Here is a 15867-nt window from a genome sequence, read left to right as displayed (position 1 = left end):
CATTAGGCTGTATCAAACCATGTAATGCCAAAAGAGTAGAAACACTAAGATAATTTCAAGACATCTTTTGAACATGTGACGTATGCTATGAGTGATAAATTTAAAATTTTGAGAGTCTTCAAAAGAGGGACGATTAAGGGAGACAGCCTCTATGGAAGTGCACCACAATTTTAAGCTATGTATTATATATTGTTCATTTCTGCCTCAGAATTTGTGCACAGATTCACTGAAGGTTGGTTGGATTTGCAATTATTAACGTGGCTTTTATCCTTTAGTGGGCTACAGCCTCTTCCTTTTAAATGAGAAATATATTGTGCCTTCCTATTAAACTGGAGAAGGGACGAACTGTGTTTAATGTAACCTGACAGGCCCATCTAGTAATTTGCAGAAGTAGTATTGAGGAAAACACCAAAATGGTGGGTGAATATCATGGTATAGTTATATATGTGATTATATGTATATATTCACAAGGGAGCTTCAAAAAATTTGAGGAAAAAAAGACAGTTGGAAAAAACGGTTTACGTTATTATTTTTATTTTTCAGTATTTCGTGAGAAAAAATTAAGACAAAAACTGGTTAATTATTGTGTTAATAATTCATGTCATCATGACAATAACTGGTGTTGATAAAACACCAGGGTGAAATGTGGGAGGCTAATAATCTTGTAACCCCCCTCAACACACCTCCATGTATTTGTTGTAGTGCCATCAAGGGGTAGAAATAAGAACTACAACACAGACCAATACAGAGGTCAACAACATACAAATGAGTAATCTCAAATTTAGAACCAAAGACTTACTTTACAGGATCCAAGTAAGTGATTTATGCACTGGCTGTGTGTCGACCCATGACATAATGGAGTTAACTGTGCAAAGACATACTGAACTTGCCTTGATGATGGTCGTTTGCCTTGGAAAGTTTATGAGGCAAAGAGGAGGGAGTGGATTAACTAGAGAAGAAGGGAGGGAGGGCTATGGAGTAAACCCAGACTACTGCTGCATTACAAGACACTGTCAGCAGTGAAGCAGCTGAACTCTGCACACAGCTGTCTGAGAGAAAAGGACCATTAACATGTTAACAAAGGACTCAAATCTTCAAACAGAACAGAATCTAACAGGATAGGACGAGGACAGCCAACACTGAAAACCTTGATAAGCTTTGCAGATGAACTGCTGCCAGCTGTGGGGTAAGAACCTAGGTTACTGTTGAGTTCACATCACAGAATATCCTTCATTCACAGAAGTGATCGGCACAATACAGCTGCTATGTTGAAGATTTGTTGTTTTTCAAGAGAACTTACAGATAAAGAATACCTACAAATGGAAATACCTGTTTGTGAGAGAGTGGGAGAGTGTAGAGTTCAAATAATGAGAGAATGCATGGCTTTAAAGAGTATATTTATATGTTCATTTATACATATCTGAAAATGACTAATGTTCTTAGTTAAAGTAAGTATGAAAATTTCTTGCATAATAACCAGTAACAATAACTCACCTCAGGAGAGCTGTACTTGATATCAATTAGAAACACCTAGGCCTAAATGCTGCAGGTGGACATTTTCAGTTAAGGACAGACAAACTTACTGCAATTTGTATCTCCAAAAAAATATTTCTTCCACCTGTTTTATGTATGCATAATGTCATTATCACAAAAAAAAAAAATCTGACACAGTTTCCCATCTTTAAAAACTGCTTCCTCAGATTAATTGTATGTATGCTACACTATTTTTGTGTGAGTGAACTGCAGCCCAAATTCATCAAATTCTGTTCCTGTGCACATGTTAACGTGCGTAAAACAAGGACGATTTCTGTAATAACTGCCATTTACCAATGCTGACATCATTGCTGCAGAGCGGAATCGGCAGGCGGGGTTTTTCTCTCTCAGGACCTCACACTGGCTCTGAGACCAGTTCATTACCCTCAAATCAAAACCATGCTACACTAACTGCATGGGTCTCCTTCAGCTGTATAACATCTATATTTCAGGGAGGGGCTGCGTGTTTCCCTGTCCAGGCTCTGTTTGTTCATGTTGAGTGTGTGTGTGTGTGTGTGTGTGTGTGTGCGTGTGCGTGCGTGCGTGCGTGTGTGTGTGTGTGTGTGTGTGTGTGTGTGTGTAAGTGTTTTGTCTTTTCTTCCTGTTTATTTCATGATGTTTACTGTTCTGTAATACACACATCATTTGTCTGAGGCAAGTCATCTTGCTGGGACATTTAAACCAAATGTGTAATGGGAACTAGAACATGTTGCTATAAAAATCCTTATTTTTAAGACAGGCAAGGGGATGAGCCTTCTCTCCAAACTTGACACACATGTTCCTACACCCCCACTGTTCAGAGACAGACGGCCGAAGAACAGATGCAGAAGCCATATTCTCACACCCACATAACAAGCATGCAATGAACAAGCAAGTGTTCATCTCATCCAAACATACAAGAAGTTCTCTTCTTTTTAAATAAGAACATATTTTGTCTGTATGCTCATGATGGAATTATTCCGGCCTGTTTGAGATCAATTAACATTTAGAAAAGTTCCTCGGACTCACTTGTGCCATACAGTGTGGAATTCTTCATTCACTACTGCATGGTCATCATCAATGTCATTAGTTTGAACTCTTTGAGCTATTTTCTGTTCCTGAAAGAGATTTAGTGACACGATGAGACTTTGCGACTTCATGTCTCAGTTACATACAGTAAATGTGTAATGTTTCTGTCTGCTCTTGTGCCATTGCTTCATGATTAGGTTCCCCTGACAGAAATTGTGCTGGATGTTATGTCATAACTTGGGAATGTTTTGGCAGGAAAGTACTTGGAACGGAGACAAAGGTTTCGTTTGAGGTCTCACATGCAATTCTGTTGTGGATAAGAACATCACCATGTGAGACAGTCAAAAAGCTATTGGTTCTCATTAGAGGGATCACATCTGGCCTTGTGCTGTGGCTGGTCACCCATTATAATCACTGATACTCTTTTGTTCTGTCTGCCCCCATGGCAACACCACTGTGTTTTACAGCACTGATGATAGGTTTCCATTTCTGATCTGAACCTGTTTGAGTGCCTGGTATTTATTAGCTTCAAATTTGGAAAATTTATTTGTGTCACATGTAAGTTCAATTCTTTTAAATGTGTTGCTTGTTGTCTTTCACAGATTTTAAGATGTGGATGTTAATGGGCGTGGTCTGTTTAAGTCACTGTGTCTCTGGACAGCTGCTGAAGGGAGGACCCCGTCTGATCTGCAGTGTCCCCGGGTCACCAGGCCTTCCTGGCAAACCTGGTCCCAGCGGACCCCCTGGAGGAGATGGGAATGTGGGTATCCCAGGAAGAGATGGCAGAGATGGCAGGAAGGGTGAAAAGGGAGAAAAGGGAGACACAGGTATAATATAAAACAGATACAGCATCAGTTTGCCAGTAAAACACCATCAGTATGTGTAAAAAGAAAAGCTGAATAGCTCTGGCACAGGAAAGGGTTTCCTTATCTCACAGCTGGCGTTAACAGGAGCTAGATCATGGGAGATGATGTCCACTTATTTGCAGAATGGAGAGGCCTCCATAAAGGTGGTCAGAAATCATTTTCATCAGGATCATCTGTGTTTGTTTCTGCTTTTATTTGCTGTTTCAATGCCATATGGATTGTCTTTCTGGCTTTGGTTTTATGCTGCACAATCATTTATTAATAGAGGCAGGATGGGCCTAAAAGTTGATAAGAGCCAGGGAGCCTGTGGTCACTGGTGTGTGTGTGTGTGTGTGTGTGTGTGTGTGTGTGTGTGTGTGTGTGTGTGTGTGTGAAGGATTATTCACCTGGACTCATGTGCCTTTATGTTTTACAGACCTCCTACCAAATTATGAGGCATTCTGCTCAGTTTCTCCATCAAAACAGCCAAGTTTTCATTTTCCCAGAATACAGATATTTAGTAATGAGAGCCTAGTTTTTGTCTTCATTTTACTTAATTAACCGCAGGGTAAATGTTACATGTTGGTGAAGTAAACTTTCTAAATTACTAAATGTATTAGTCATTCGACTGAAGCAGTGTCGATATCACCCACATGGTCTTAACTGTAGTAAATCTGTCACTATGTTGTAAATGCCATGAAACTGTTCCATTGTGTGCACAAATAGGAATTCAACCACGCATACACACCTTCATCTGAACATGAAACTGCAGATTAACACACTGTGGTTGCACAAATATGCAGTGTACTGTTCACAGTAGCTGGAGGATATTTACTGTGTAGATATAAATATATGGTCGTCTGGAGGGAATAGGAATAAATTCATGCCAAACTGTGTTGCTTATTCTTTTATTAGATGTATTTTGATGACAAAAATGTTAAACAGATAAAGGGAAGGGTGCAGTAGAAACCTGTAAAGACTTGTATGAAAATTACACTCAAGAAAATAAGAAGTTTAATAAAAACTCAAAATTACAGTACAATATAAATATTCAGCAATGCAAAAATAAAATAAAATAATTAGTCAAAAACTGCAGAAATTCAGGAGCAGTTGCCAAATTTTCAGTATGCACAGTTATTTCAATTGATCCAAGTAAAATGCTTGAATTATCTTTTTTATATCAAAAGTATTTGGACAGTGAAACAAACATTATTGCTGTATCAACAAAGTACTCAAATGTTCTTAATGCACAAAAGGAGAAAGACCAGTGTTCAAACAAAACTGTGCAGCTCTTAGAAAAAATAAAAGTATGTCACTGTCTAAATATATAGTATATTGACTTGACTGTACAGAATGAGAAACAGAGGAATCTATTAAATTAACATTTCATTCCACAGGCTAATGCCACAATATTTGATAGGAAAGTGACCACAAGATGTTTTTTAAATAGGAAGATAAAGATTCATTGCCTGTCTGTGTTCATATTTCTCACTTTAAAGGCAAATGAACACATTTGTACATTTAACAACATTTTTTAAAGTGACATGCAATTGTTTATTTGGGTTTCAAAAAGAATAAAATGTGAACTTGTTTGAATATATGTTTACACAGACATTTTTATTGTACAGAACAAAGATCACTTTAATCAATAACTGAATCTACATAAATTCTAATACCAATCTAATCTTTCTGTTTCAGGGTTAAAGGGCAGGGTTGGTCCAACAGGTAAGATTGGAGAGCGAGGGGACCGTGGCCCTCCTGGAAAACGAGGCCCTCCAGGGGAGGGTGGTGACGTAGGCCTACCTGGTGCTCCAGGCCGCGATGGAAAGAAAGGGGAGAAGGGCGAGCGAGGGCCGAGTGGAACGGCAGGAACATGCCGATGTGGCAGCCTGCTTCCTAAATCTGCCTTCTCTGTGGGAATCACCAGCAGCTACCCCACAGAGAACATCCCCATCAAATTCAACAAGGTCCTGTTTAATGAGGGCGGACACTACAACCCACAGACGGGCAAGTTCATCTGCGCCTACCCAGGTGTCTATTATTTCTCTTATGACATTACACTGGCCAACAAACATCTCGCAATTGGTCTGGTGCAGAATGGCCAGTATCGAATCAAAACCTTTGATGCCAACACGGGAAACCATGACGTGGCCTCTGGGTCCACGGTGATGTACCTGAACCCAGAAGATGAGGTGTGGCTAGAGATCTTCTACCATGACCAGAATGGATTATTTTCAGACCCAGGCTGGGCTGACAGTCTGTTCTCTGGCTTCCTTCTCTACGCTGACACAAACTACTTTGACACACTGGCAGAGGATTACGCATAGAGCTATGAAAACACAAAGCAAAAGGATCAAAACATCTTATTTTGGTTTTATTACACATATGGTATGACATGCTATATTTTTATAAAGATGTTTGTTCTGATACTTTCATTAGTGGTTCAGAGGTGTATCTACTGTTTTTAAATGTATATAAAATGTAGATAATTTCATAAAACTTTTATCAGTTTCTGGTTTAGTAATTTTAATGGGAGCATTAATATCTTAAATAAACTTTGATATCAGGGGAAGCTTGATCTGGGGATATCATTTGCATTTAACAAAATGTTTTTTGGTGTAAAAATTCACAACATGCTAATAATGGCAGCCAGTGAAGAAAAGTACATTTAATATTGGACATCCTCAGATTCTATAATTTATAATATAACATCACTGATTGATATTGATTAATAGTCAAATAATGTATTGAGAAAGTTTACATCATGAATGCATTATTAGAACTGAATTTCAGAGTAAAGCTAGGATTCTTTTTAAAAAAATTAAGATGTTATACATCATGGTAAACAGGTACACGGTAACGTAGGACACTCATAGAAACCATATATCATCTCACAAGGTGACTCAAGGTTTTATTAGTTTCCATATTATTTGCGTATAGTACTAGTGGATTTTCATTAAATTCAGTTAAATGGAAGGGCCTGGAAGAGGAAGTGGTTACATTTTGCTGGAGATCAGGAAAGGAGTGCTATTTTGGTCTTGTTTTTATTTCCAATTTTTTTTGCAGAAAAAGAGATTTACTCATCTTTTTCTGTAAACATAGTTGCAGAAAAACATATTTGCTTCAGAGATATGGCCAAGTCCTTTAGATCAACAGTTCAGCCCACATGCAGCGCTGTGTCCAGAGGACCTTCACTGGCCAAACTATTTTGTGAGTCACACTTAAAAGAGATGTAAACAAAAAGAATGTGACCTGGTGTTTGGTCATAGCGATTCTAGAGAGTCTAACAAATACCTTTTTTGCCAAGTTGGACAGATGTAGCCCTGAACTGAGAGGCTGATAAGTGGAGCTCATCATATACACATACATACAGTACATTAATGCAGGGCTTTGGAGTGCCCATTATGCTTAAATCTAAAATAACTGCACCACACACAATTTTTTCTCTATCACTCCATAATTTTCAATTTTATTCTGTGCACAGATCTTTCTAATGAGTAGCAACACACCACGTGAACATTTTCCAAACCTTCTTTAACTGTTGAAATGCAAATTTTTGGTGCTGGGTTGACATAAAAAGCAGGTTAATTCTCCCTACAAAAGTTTCATTAAAACACTAAAGTAAAAATATATTGTCTGTGCAACATTGTAAACTTCTATTGTGTGCTAGTTGTCTTACATTACAGCCACTGCTTGGACTTGTGGCTAATGCTAATGGCAGCCTGAAAACTGACAAATTAATGGTAAAAGATGTAAAAATAGGTGAAAAATAAGTTTAAAAAAATAAGTGGCAAAGCTATGATTTAACTGTATCTTAATAACATGACAATTGACTATATAACCGAAGACTGATACTTGGAAAACTCTGAAGTTAAAGGTTTAATAGGCAATTTTTTTGTGGCATCCAATGCTAGTGATAACATTGGTTATCAATACCCCTCACCTCAACTCTATCACAGTGGCTGTAGAAAATATGCAGAAGGCCCCTGGTTGACACTTAGTTTGTATTTTTTGTTCCTGAGCAGAAATCTTTTAGATGACATTGACAAAATTTCTCCGGTGATCAATCTTTTTTATTTGTTCTGTGTGTCTGTATTACATCAAAAAGGCTGGGGAGCCTCAAGACAGACACTGAAACAACCATTAAAGGACAGATTGATATATACTCTACTATTACCCAGAATGACCTGAGAGTAATTCTAGTGATATACAGCACATCCTCATAAAAAAAGTCACTCACTCTAATATTTTGTGTTGGACCACCTTTAACTTTCTATACAGCATGTATTCTCTGTAGCATGATTTATTTCCATCCATTAAGTTTTGGCCAAGATCTTATATTGATGATGGAGGAGTTGGAATGCTATGTGAAGTCTTCTCTGGCAAAGATTCTTAATGGGGGTCAGGTCTGGACTCTGTGGAGGCCAACCAGTGTGTTAAAATGATGTCTCATGCTCCCTGAACCACTCTTTCATTATGTGAGCCTGATGAATGATTGTGTCACATAACTTCTTTTTGTCTTATTTTTCCAAGACACATTTGTACAAAAATGCAAATATACTCTTAAGAGCCTCTTTATTAAATGCATTTGTTCAGCGACACATTAACACAAATATCTCATATTCCCGTCACATGGCACTGACTCATTGATTTGAGGTATGTAGACATGGTCAAGAGGATCGTTAAAGGTTGTTAATACCAGATAGGCTGACTGGAGTATTCCAGAAACTCCTGATCTGCTGAGATTTTGCACAACCATGTCTAGGGCTTACAGAGAATTGTCCAAAAGGGAGAACAGAACCAGTGAGCAGCTGTTATTGAACATTAGCCAGAGGGGTGGAGCTGATAGAAAGGCAGTAGTAATTCAAACAGTCATTGGTTACAACTCAGCAACTTCTCTAGACACACATTAAGACAAAACTGGAGGCAGCATACACACACACACACACACACACACACACACACACACACACACACACACACACACACACACACACACACACACACACACACACACACACACACACACACACCAGCCACCTTTATTGGTAAAGCCAGAACTAGTAGGGTGTACCTAATAAAGTGGCCAGTGATTGTGATTTCTTCAAAAACCAGAATTTCATTGTAGAGGGTCATATTTGCATGGTCATCCAAGAACATGTTTTTTTTTTTACATATTTTTTTAAATTCAGTGATCGCATACACAGCTGTCTTGATGCATCATAGATTTTTAGGGAACATTGTTGTCGTTCATTTCATCACTCCCAGATGGTGCTATGAGTCTTGCCAACTATTCAGTGTTTATTTAAGGCATGCATGCACACATACATAGCATAAAAACACTGAAAACATTTCCCGGTGTCACTATTTCCATGCAGGTATTTATGTTCTACATTTTTTATGCTCTAGGTATTCATGGCTGGTGCAGCCAACCTTGACTGCCAGTTTAATGTTGATATATTTGGGTTGAACTTCTCCCACTGTTGTCTCTTGAGTCCTGGACATGTCCTCAGGTCCCATCTTTTCCAGTTGCATGATCAGTGCAGTAATCTCACAGGACGCCTGTTTGGTCACACACATGATCAGTGATGTCCCTGTTACTGAATTACTTTCACATGTGATGACATTTGACGACTGAAATAACATCTATTTTGTATGTCCTGTCTGCTGTAGTTAAATGGACTGAGGAGTGCATTTCAGAATATGGTGGGCATAGTATGACTTGGGCCATGCAGCAGATATCTGAGTACAGAATAGAGGTTAGGTAAATATTCTGATTTAACCCATTTCAAGTCCTGCTTAGTCTGTGTAGGACAAGCTAAATTCCTTGGTATGTTTTCTTTGCTTGCTGTAGGAACACTCGGCAGCTGCGAGACGGCGAGCAGGAGGAAGACCGGACTCTGTTGAAGAACATACTTAAAGTGTGGAAGGAGATCATGGCCCTGAGAGACTTTCAGAAGTTCATCAACACACCCTACAAACTCAACCTCTTTGTGTTATTATGATGCATATAGTTTTAATATATAGTACACACTCTCACCTATAGATGATAAACTGTCCATGCTACTTGTGTACAACTGACATGTCTGTTATCACCACGGTGTGTTTTCCATGTTTGCTAAAGAGAGAATGTAGATGTGAACATGGTGGCAGAAGATGTGGAGTTGGAGGCAGAGAGTGAGGAGGAATAGAGGAAACTGGCTGAGTACAGGAAACAGCTGGAGGAATGGGTGATCACCTAGTATTTACCAGCCACAATTTCACCTTTTCAGTTGTAGAGACATGTACACTGTCTGGGCAAAAAAAATCACACACAATATTTTGTGGGAAGCATTTGCTGTGGCATCATTCATGCAATGTCAACATTAATTTCCAATCAGTGTTGCATTTGTTCTTCAGTGTGACGTTGTGTTGATGATGGTAGAGTTGGACCGCAGCTTAAAGTCTTCTCTAGAACATCCCAGATTCTCAATGGGGTTCAGGTCTTGACTTATGCTTCATGCACCACTTTTTTTTTTTATAATTTGAGCATGATGAATCATGGCATTATTGTCTCGGAATATATCTGTGTCATCAGGGAAGAAAAAAATCCATCATTCAGTGTATTCAGGTAGTCAGCTGACACAGTATATGTCACATTTATTTTGTACTATTATCTCGTACTGATGATAAGACAGTCAGTCCGCTACATTAAGTCTTCTCCATCACATTCCAAATATTCTTTTTGGGGTTCAGGTTTGGACTCTATGGTGGCCGATCCATGCGTGAAAATGACATCTCATGTTCCCTGAACCATTTTATCATGTGGCTGATGAATCCTGTTTTTATCATATTGGACTTTATCTATGCAATCAGGGACAAAACCATCCACAAATGTTCAATTCTGATTATTCAGTATATTCAGGTTAAGCTAACCTTATTTTTTGGACACATTACGTTTTTGAGTCTAGACCTGACCAACTGAACCAACCCCAGATCATAACACTGCCCCTACAGGCTTGTACTGTAGGCACTAGGCATGATGGGTACTTTCTTTTTTTTTTTCTTCTTTTTTTCTTTTTTTTCTTCTCTCTTTTTTTCTTTCTTTCTTTCTTTATCTCTTTTTTCTTCTTCTTCTTTTTTTTTTTGATGGGTACTCTCTTCATCTTCTCCCTTTTCACCTTGAAATGCCCATCTGGGTCAATCTGGACTCATCAGACCTCACACTTCATGCACTCTATCCATGTTTGAGTGTAAATCAATTGTTATTTGTTAGACAAGAAGGTTTGTTTTTGCATATTATCTCTATGAAGTGAGTAATTACTAGCATTAGAACATGTTAAAATGTGAGAAGACATCAGATTAGCAGCATTAAAAATGTTTTTATTTCATTGTTTTCATATCACTCTCTGATATTGGGTTTTAAACACGTTTCGTTACTTCAAAAATTAAATGCATGGATATTTTTGTAACTCCATAGAAAAAAAAACTTGATCGCATTGTTTTTTTCATGGCTAAACACTGAAGAAAAAAATCTTGACTAAGGTTCTCATAATTTGTGCATGAAAGGGTTAAGAATGAAGCTAAAACATACTGATCACTGCAGTAATTAACCTATGGATGGTTCTTACCTATTTGCTGAGTCAAATCCATGCAAGGACTTTTTTTTGGTCAAGCAGTGAAGAAGCCAGATTTGGAAGAAAAAGCCTACAGGATACATCAAAAACAGGAGCTATCCTGATCCCTGAGCTGTCTGTACTGTGAAACATCACTACTGCCAGTGAACTCTGCACTGGGTAAGGACAGGGAGAAAGTTATTTTAGTACAAATACAATGGAGACAATGATAAAAAACAGACAGAAAACAAAAAACTGGCTAATATTATCTCGCTTACTGCTGAAAAACAGTGATGTTCCACTGTCTGTCAGGTGTGTGAATTATACTTTGACTCTGAAACTGGAGTAATTTTCATCAGTATTGTTCATTTCTTTTGTTGCGGGCATGAAGTAGATGACTGCAACTACTAAAAAGTTATTCAATGTCAGCTGCTCCCTGAACAGTGACTTCAGAGTGCACTTTGGTCAGATTTTCAATCTCAAGATAGTTAACTGTCCTCAGAGTATCTGCTTACAGGTACATGAACCTCTAGTGTGCAGCTGCTTGTCTAAATGTCTTCATCTGCTTGATGAATGACCACAGTGGGATAGTGACCATCTTTATTTGTCTACTGTTTACGGGCAGGTGTATGAGGAGATCGGTTCATCGTGCTCCCTCTTGGCTCAAGTGTTTGTTCCGGTGCCAGAGCCCTCAGTTTTGACAGGCAGTGGTGTCATTGAGGAATTTGAGTTCAGCAGCAACCACAGAGTCATGTTTGACCACGAAGGAGGTGGAAGTAAAAGTCCTGATCTGACAGTAGCACAGACCTCATGTGACATCCCCCACATAAACTGCTGCTCCTTAACCCTTTATAAGACACTCATAGAAATACTCACTACCTTTGTGTGTTATTGGAGGACCTAACAAGACGTTATTACTTTTGTGACATTTTTCAACATTTTTTATTGCTATGTACAAAATCAAGGTCAATGAAGTTACCATATTTGAAAAAAACAAAACAACCCCCCCCCCAAAAAAACAAAAAAACAAAACAAAAACAAAACAAAACAAGAAAACACATGTAAGGTGAAAAGAACATGTATTTTAGAACATTAGAACATCACAACCCCACAAGTGTTGATCCAGACATCTGTCCACATCCACATTATCCCTGTGAACATCATTCCTCACATTAGTACCATTACTTCATGGTACCTAACAAAGCAGGTACACTCACTGTTCATGCAGAGGTGGACCTTACAGACCCTGTAGACCACATTGGACCTGAGACTGTTGCCTCACTGTCCTCACTATAACTGTTGCTGTCTTGAAATGTATTCAGTAATTACCAAAAATAGCTACTTGCCTGATAAAGGGTCAAGGACGTCGTAGACATTGATGTGACTCATCGCCCTCACAGTTGTTGCACAGGGACTGTCATTACATGTATACCTGTCTAATTGTTTTTTCTCCCCCTCTGTCAGATGTACCGCTCTCCCTGGAGGCTGATGGCAGTAACAAACAGATCCTGCTGACCTCTGGGAAGGTGGTGTGCTGTGTCTCCTGGGCGATTCAGGAGCTCGATGTACCACTCGCTCCTCCCGTGTCTCAGCAACCTGGAGGCTTACACAGGTAATAGAACCTCAGTTTGATGTAGAACTGGCAGGTTTAGTGTGGATTTTGCCCGTGAACTTTCAATAAATCACTACTTACCTTTTTCCAAAGCATAACACTGATCTTCCAAATTCACCAGTAGCATTTACTGGGTCTGATCAAGCGAAAGTGAACATCAACATAAAAAAGTAAATTAGCACACATCATTTATCAAGTGGGCTCATTTTTAGCTAAAGATCTCTACTTTATGGAACTGTTATTCTTTTTAAAATACCACTTGTAGAAAAAAAAGTTACAACCAATTTTATTGATTGTACTTTTTACACCATAGCCGGAGCTTGAATTTGACGCTAAAATTACATCTAAAAAATTTGAAAATGTATTCAGTCTGTTGATTATATAGATGATTGTTAAGTTCCAAGTATTATATTTTCATTATTATGTGAATATTATTGATATTTATGAGTGTGAACATTTGTGAGTTGCTTAAAAGGCCCTTTCCACGTGTCACCATAGGTGTTACTTCTATTTCAGATGTTTGAGTAAAACTTTCAGAAAGTAATGATCTTTTGATACATTTTGGCTGATGCATACAATGGTAAAGAGTCATCCATGTGCTACTATGACAGCCTGTCCACGAGTTACTATATTCTCATGTCAATATAACTGAGGCCTTTCAGTATTTTACTTCAAAACTTATTTTCAGCATAGTTGAAAATAATATCTAAAAGGTTTTGTCTTAGTTGATACCAATTTCTGTTGAGAACCGCATGTTTTGAATGTTTGCGTAAAGCTTAAAAAACTGATGTCCGTTTCAAGTCCATGTGTTACCGAGCAGTAAATTTTGTCTCCCCAGATTTTGTTATACATAATGTTAAAGTGCTTATAAATACCTACTCAAATATGTATAATACAAGTTCCTCTGCTTATATGACAGAGACTATTGAACCTGAAATGTGTCCACGTGTTACAGCTTGATCAGACAATACAATATATTAGGGTGGTATTGAAACTGTAACAATGTGTTTCAGGATTTTTTCTTCCAACATCAGTGTTGAGTGACTTTCATTTCTTTATGGTAAAAACTACCAAAAGACGACTACATTATTTATGACTGTCTGTCTCTGTTTAAGTGCACTGGACTAATTTAATGCTGTTATATACACCGGGGCATCTGGACTATATGATGTGAAAAAAATCTGAAAGTGGGCCCCACAAGAACAACAGTCCCAAGAGTCCCAGGAAGAGGTTTTGTAATCATAAGATACTTCCTGCCTTTGAGGGAAGTCACTTGTTCTCTAATATGTGCCACATTTTGCAACTTACTACATTATTTAAATCTGCATATCTCACACATGAACTATCACAAAACATGCTTGAACTATTGTCCTCACTTGTAAATGAAAAGTTAGATAAACTACATTATTCCGAGCCGAATCAGCCTATAAGACAGAATGACAGGGCTTTAATAAATCACAGCCTGATGTAAGTATGTTTTTTGGCCTGATGCTGTTACGGCTTATTTGATCTTACTCAACTCTGCATTCCCTTGGCTGAGTGTTTGTCTCCTCTGGAACTGGTAAAAACTGTGTTCGAGCATTTTTCAACATGTGGACATAATAAAAGAAAATTACATGTTAATATCAATATTTCATGGCATTTGAGGTGATTTGTAGATAATTATGCACATCACAACTAATCATAGACTTCAGTTTTGCTTATTTTATGCTGAATATTCCATTTTTCTGCCATGTATTTACTGAGGTAACAGGTAGAGGTTATGTGTCATTTTTTGTCCCCCCCTTTGTTCACTCCTCCCAGGACTTTGCAGAGATTTTGTTAAATTTTTTTTTGAACAAATGTAATTTTTCTTAATTGCTAAAACACTTGCTAGGGTGCTTCTATGTGGATTGTCTCTAGATGGATTTTCTTTGGGTACCGTGACTCCCTCCTGCAATCCAAAATATGTACTTTACTAGGTTAACTGCTCACTCTAAATAACCTATAGGTATAAAAGAATGGTTGTTCATCTGTCATATATCCAGGGTGCATCCCGCCTCCCCCCGTGGTCAGCCGGGATAGGCTCCAGCCCCCATGACCTTCCAGAAGATTAAGCAGTTACAGAAAATGAATGAATTCATTTCCTGGTGACCTTTACATACCTACTGTTGCACATAAGAATAATTTTCTTGATGGTCTATTTGCAGTCCGTCTGATATATTCAGAAACTTGTGGATTTTCTGAGAAACGTCTCTTCAATCTGCCAGAGCCCAAACATCCACTGACAAAATAGAGGAAAGAATGAAAGACGACAGCTCAGAATGTGTCTGACAGAGACATCAAACTGCTGGTAAACATCATCCCAGTCTGTGTCATCCTCCACCGCAGGCCTCAGAGCATGTGGATGAGCAAACTGAGCTGACAAATTCAGTTTATTTCAGCTCAGTGTCAAACTCCGATAGATGATGACTTGAACTTTCTTTCTTTCTTTCTTTTTTTTTCAGTAACCCAGGACAACCATTTCAGAACACCATATAGGGCATCAACTGGATCCTTGTCCAGGTACAACAGATCTTAACATGACTTGAAGGTTAATTGGGGCACATAGATCTTCACTGTAACATTATATCTTTCTTTTTGGTACTTTTTTGTAAAATAAAATAATTTGTAATAAAGTGTGTTTGCAGCAGCGTATATTTTCATAGTATACTGTTGTATGAAAACTGATGTTTGTCAGACTGTGGGTGTTTGCTGAAAAAGTTTTCATGTGTTTTAAGTTCATTCCTCTAAGGGTCACTGCAGCTGATAATGATAATAACAATAGGGCGACTGTTGTAATAACTCACAGGTTTTAGTTATGATATCATCAGCACACATTGGCCAAAAGTATGCCAGTGGAAATGATTTCCGGAAGAATAGTTAAAATGCTTCAAGCAGCTCTAAAACTGCTGATGTCAATGTTTTCATTTGTTAATTTCCTGTCTGTCTTTGGCATTTCTCAGTTTTGGATCTGAAGTGGTCTGACGCTCCTGCCAAATTCATAGAATCTGAAATGTAATTCCATATCTGGGAAGTTTATAAGAGGATGAGGATTTGAATCGATGATACCCTGCCTTCGAAGTTCTCATATTAAAGATGATGAATACAGTTTTTAGGTGTGTCCCCTTCAAGTTTATAAAAAGTCATGTGTTTGAAAGCTGAGGGAAAAGCTGACATGACATGAAGCAGTACATTTAAGTGACACAGTCTATAGAGTCATGTCTTTGCTGTATGGTTTTATTTAAATGTTATT

The 15867-nt window shown here is 38.2% G+C and overlaps 2 protein-coding genes across 3 annotated transcripts; both read left to right on the top strand.

Annotated features, from left to right (window-relative positions):
- Window positions 1-1020: 1020 nt before the first annotated feature.
- On the top strand, window positions 1021-5895 carry c1qtnf7 (C1q and TNF related 7). Of its 2 annotated transcripts, none has more exons than XM_030131536.1 (3): window positions 1021-1186; window positions 3203-3301; window positions 5085-5895. In XM_030131536.1, the coding sequence occupies exons 1-3, from the start codon at window positions 1165-1167 to the stop codon at window positions 5711-5713; spliced, it is 750 nt and encodes a 249-aa protein (XP_029987396.1). In that variant the 5' UTR covers window positions 1021-1164; the 3' UTR covers window positions 5714-5895. The 2 variants fall into 2 exon arrangements, with proteins under 2 accessions (XP_029987396.1, XP_029987394.1); XM_030131534.1 differs by having other exon boundaries at window positions 3144-3368.
- Window positions 5896-11375: 5480 nt separating this feature from the next.
- Window positions 11376-14877, top strand: LOC115418339 (coiled-coil and C2 domain-containing protein 2A-like). Its single transcript, XM_030132766.1, has 4 exons — window positions 11376-11498; window positions 11607-11751; window positions 12446-12593; window positions 14783-14877. Exons 1-4 carry the CDS (start codon window positions 11376-11378, stop codon window positions 14817-14819), a joined length of 453 nt encoding a protein of 150 aa, XP_029988626.1. The 3' UTR covers window positions 14820-14877.
- Window positions 14878-15867: the final 990 nt, after the last annotated feature.

The sequence above is a fragment of the Sphaeramia orbicularis genome, chromosome 4 (genome assembly GCF_902148855.1).
Source record: "Sphaeramia orbicularis chromosome 4, fSphaOr1.1, whole genome shotgun sequence".
NCBI lineage: Eukaryota > Metazoa > Chordata > Actinopteri > Kurtiformes > Apogonidae > Sphaeramia > Sphaeramia orbicularis.
The sequence above is the reverse complement of the archived record's forward strand: the minus strand, read 5'-3'. Positions and strand labels throughout refer to the sequence as shown.

Excerpts from the sequence above, each read along its gene's own strand:
- c1qtnf7 (XM_030131534.1), top strand. The coding sequence starts at position 1,165 with ATGAACTGCTGCCAGCTGTGGG. Across the intron at positions 1,187-3,143 it reads GAACTGCTGCCAGCTGTGGG|ATTTTAAGATGTGGATGTTA; the intron begins GTAAGAACCTAG and ends TGTCTTTCACAG. Across the intron at positions 3,369-5,084 it reads GGGAGAAAAGGGAGACACAG|GGTTAAAGGGCAGGGTTGGT; the intron begins GTATAATATAAA and ends TTTCTGTTTCAG.
- LOC115418339 (XM_030132766.1), top strand. The coding sequence starts at position 11,376 with ATGACTGCAACTACTAAAAAGTTATTCAATGTCAGCTGCTCCCTGAAC. Across the intron at positions 11,752-12,445 it reads CATGTTTGACCACGAAGGAG|ATGTACCGCTCTCCCTGGAG; the intron begins GTGGAAGTAAAA and ends CCCCTCTGTCAG. Across the intron at positions 12,594-14,782 it reads CAACCTGGAGGCTTACACAG|TCCGTCTGATATATTCAGAA; the intron begins GTAATAGAACCT and ends GTCTATTTGCAG.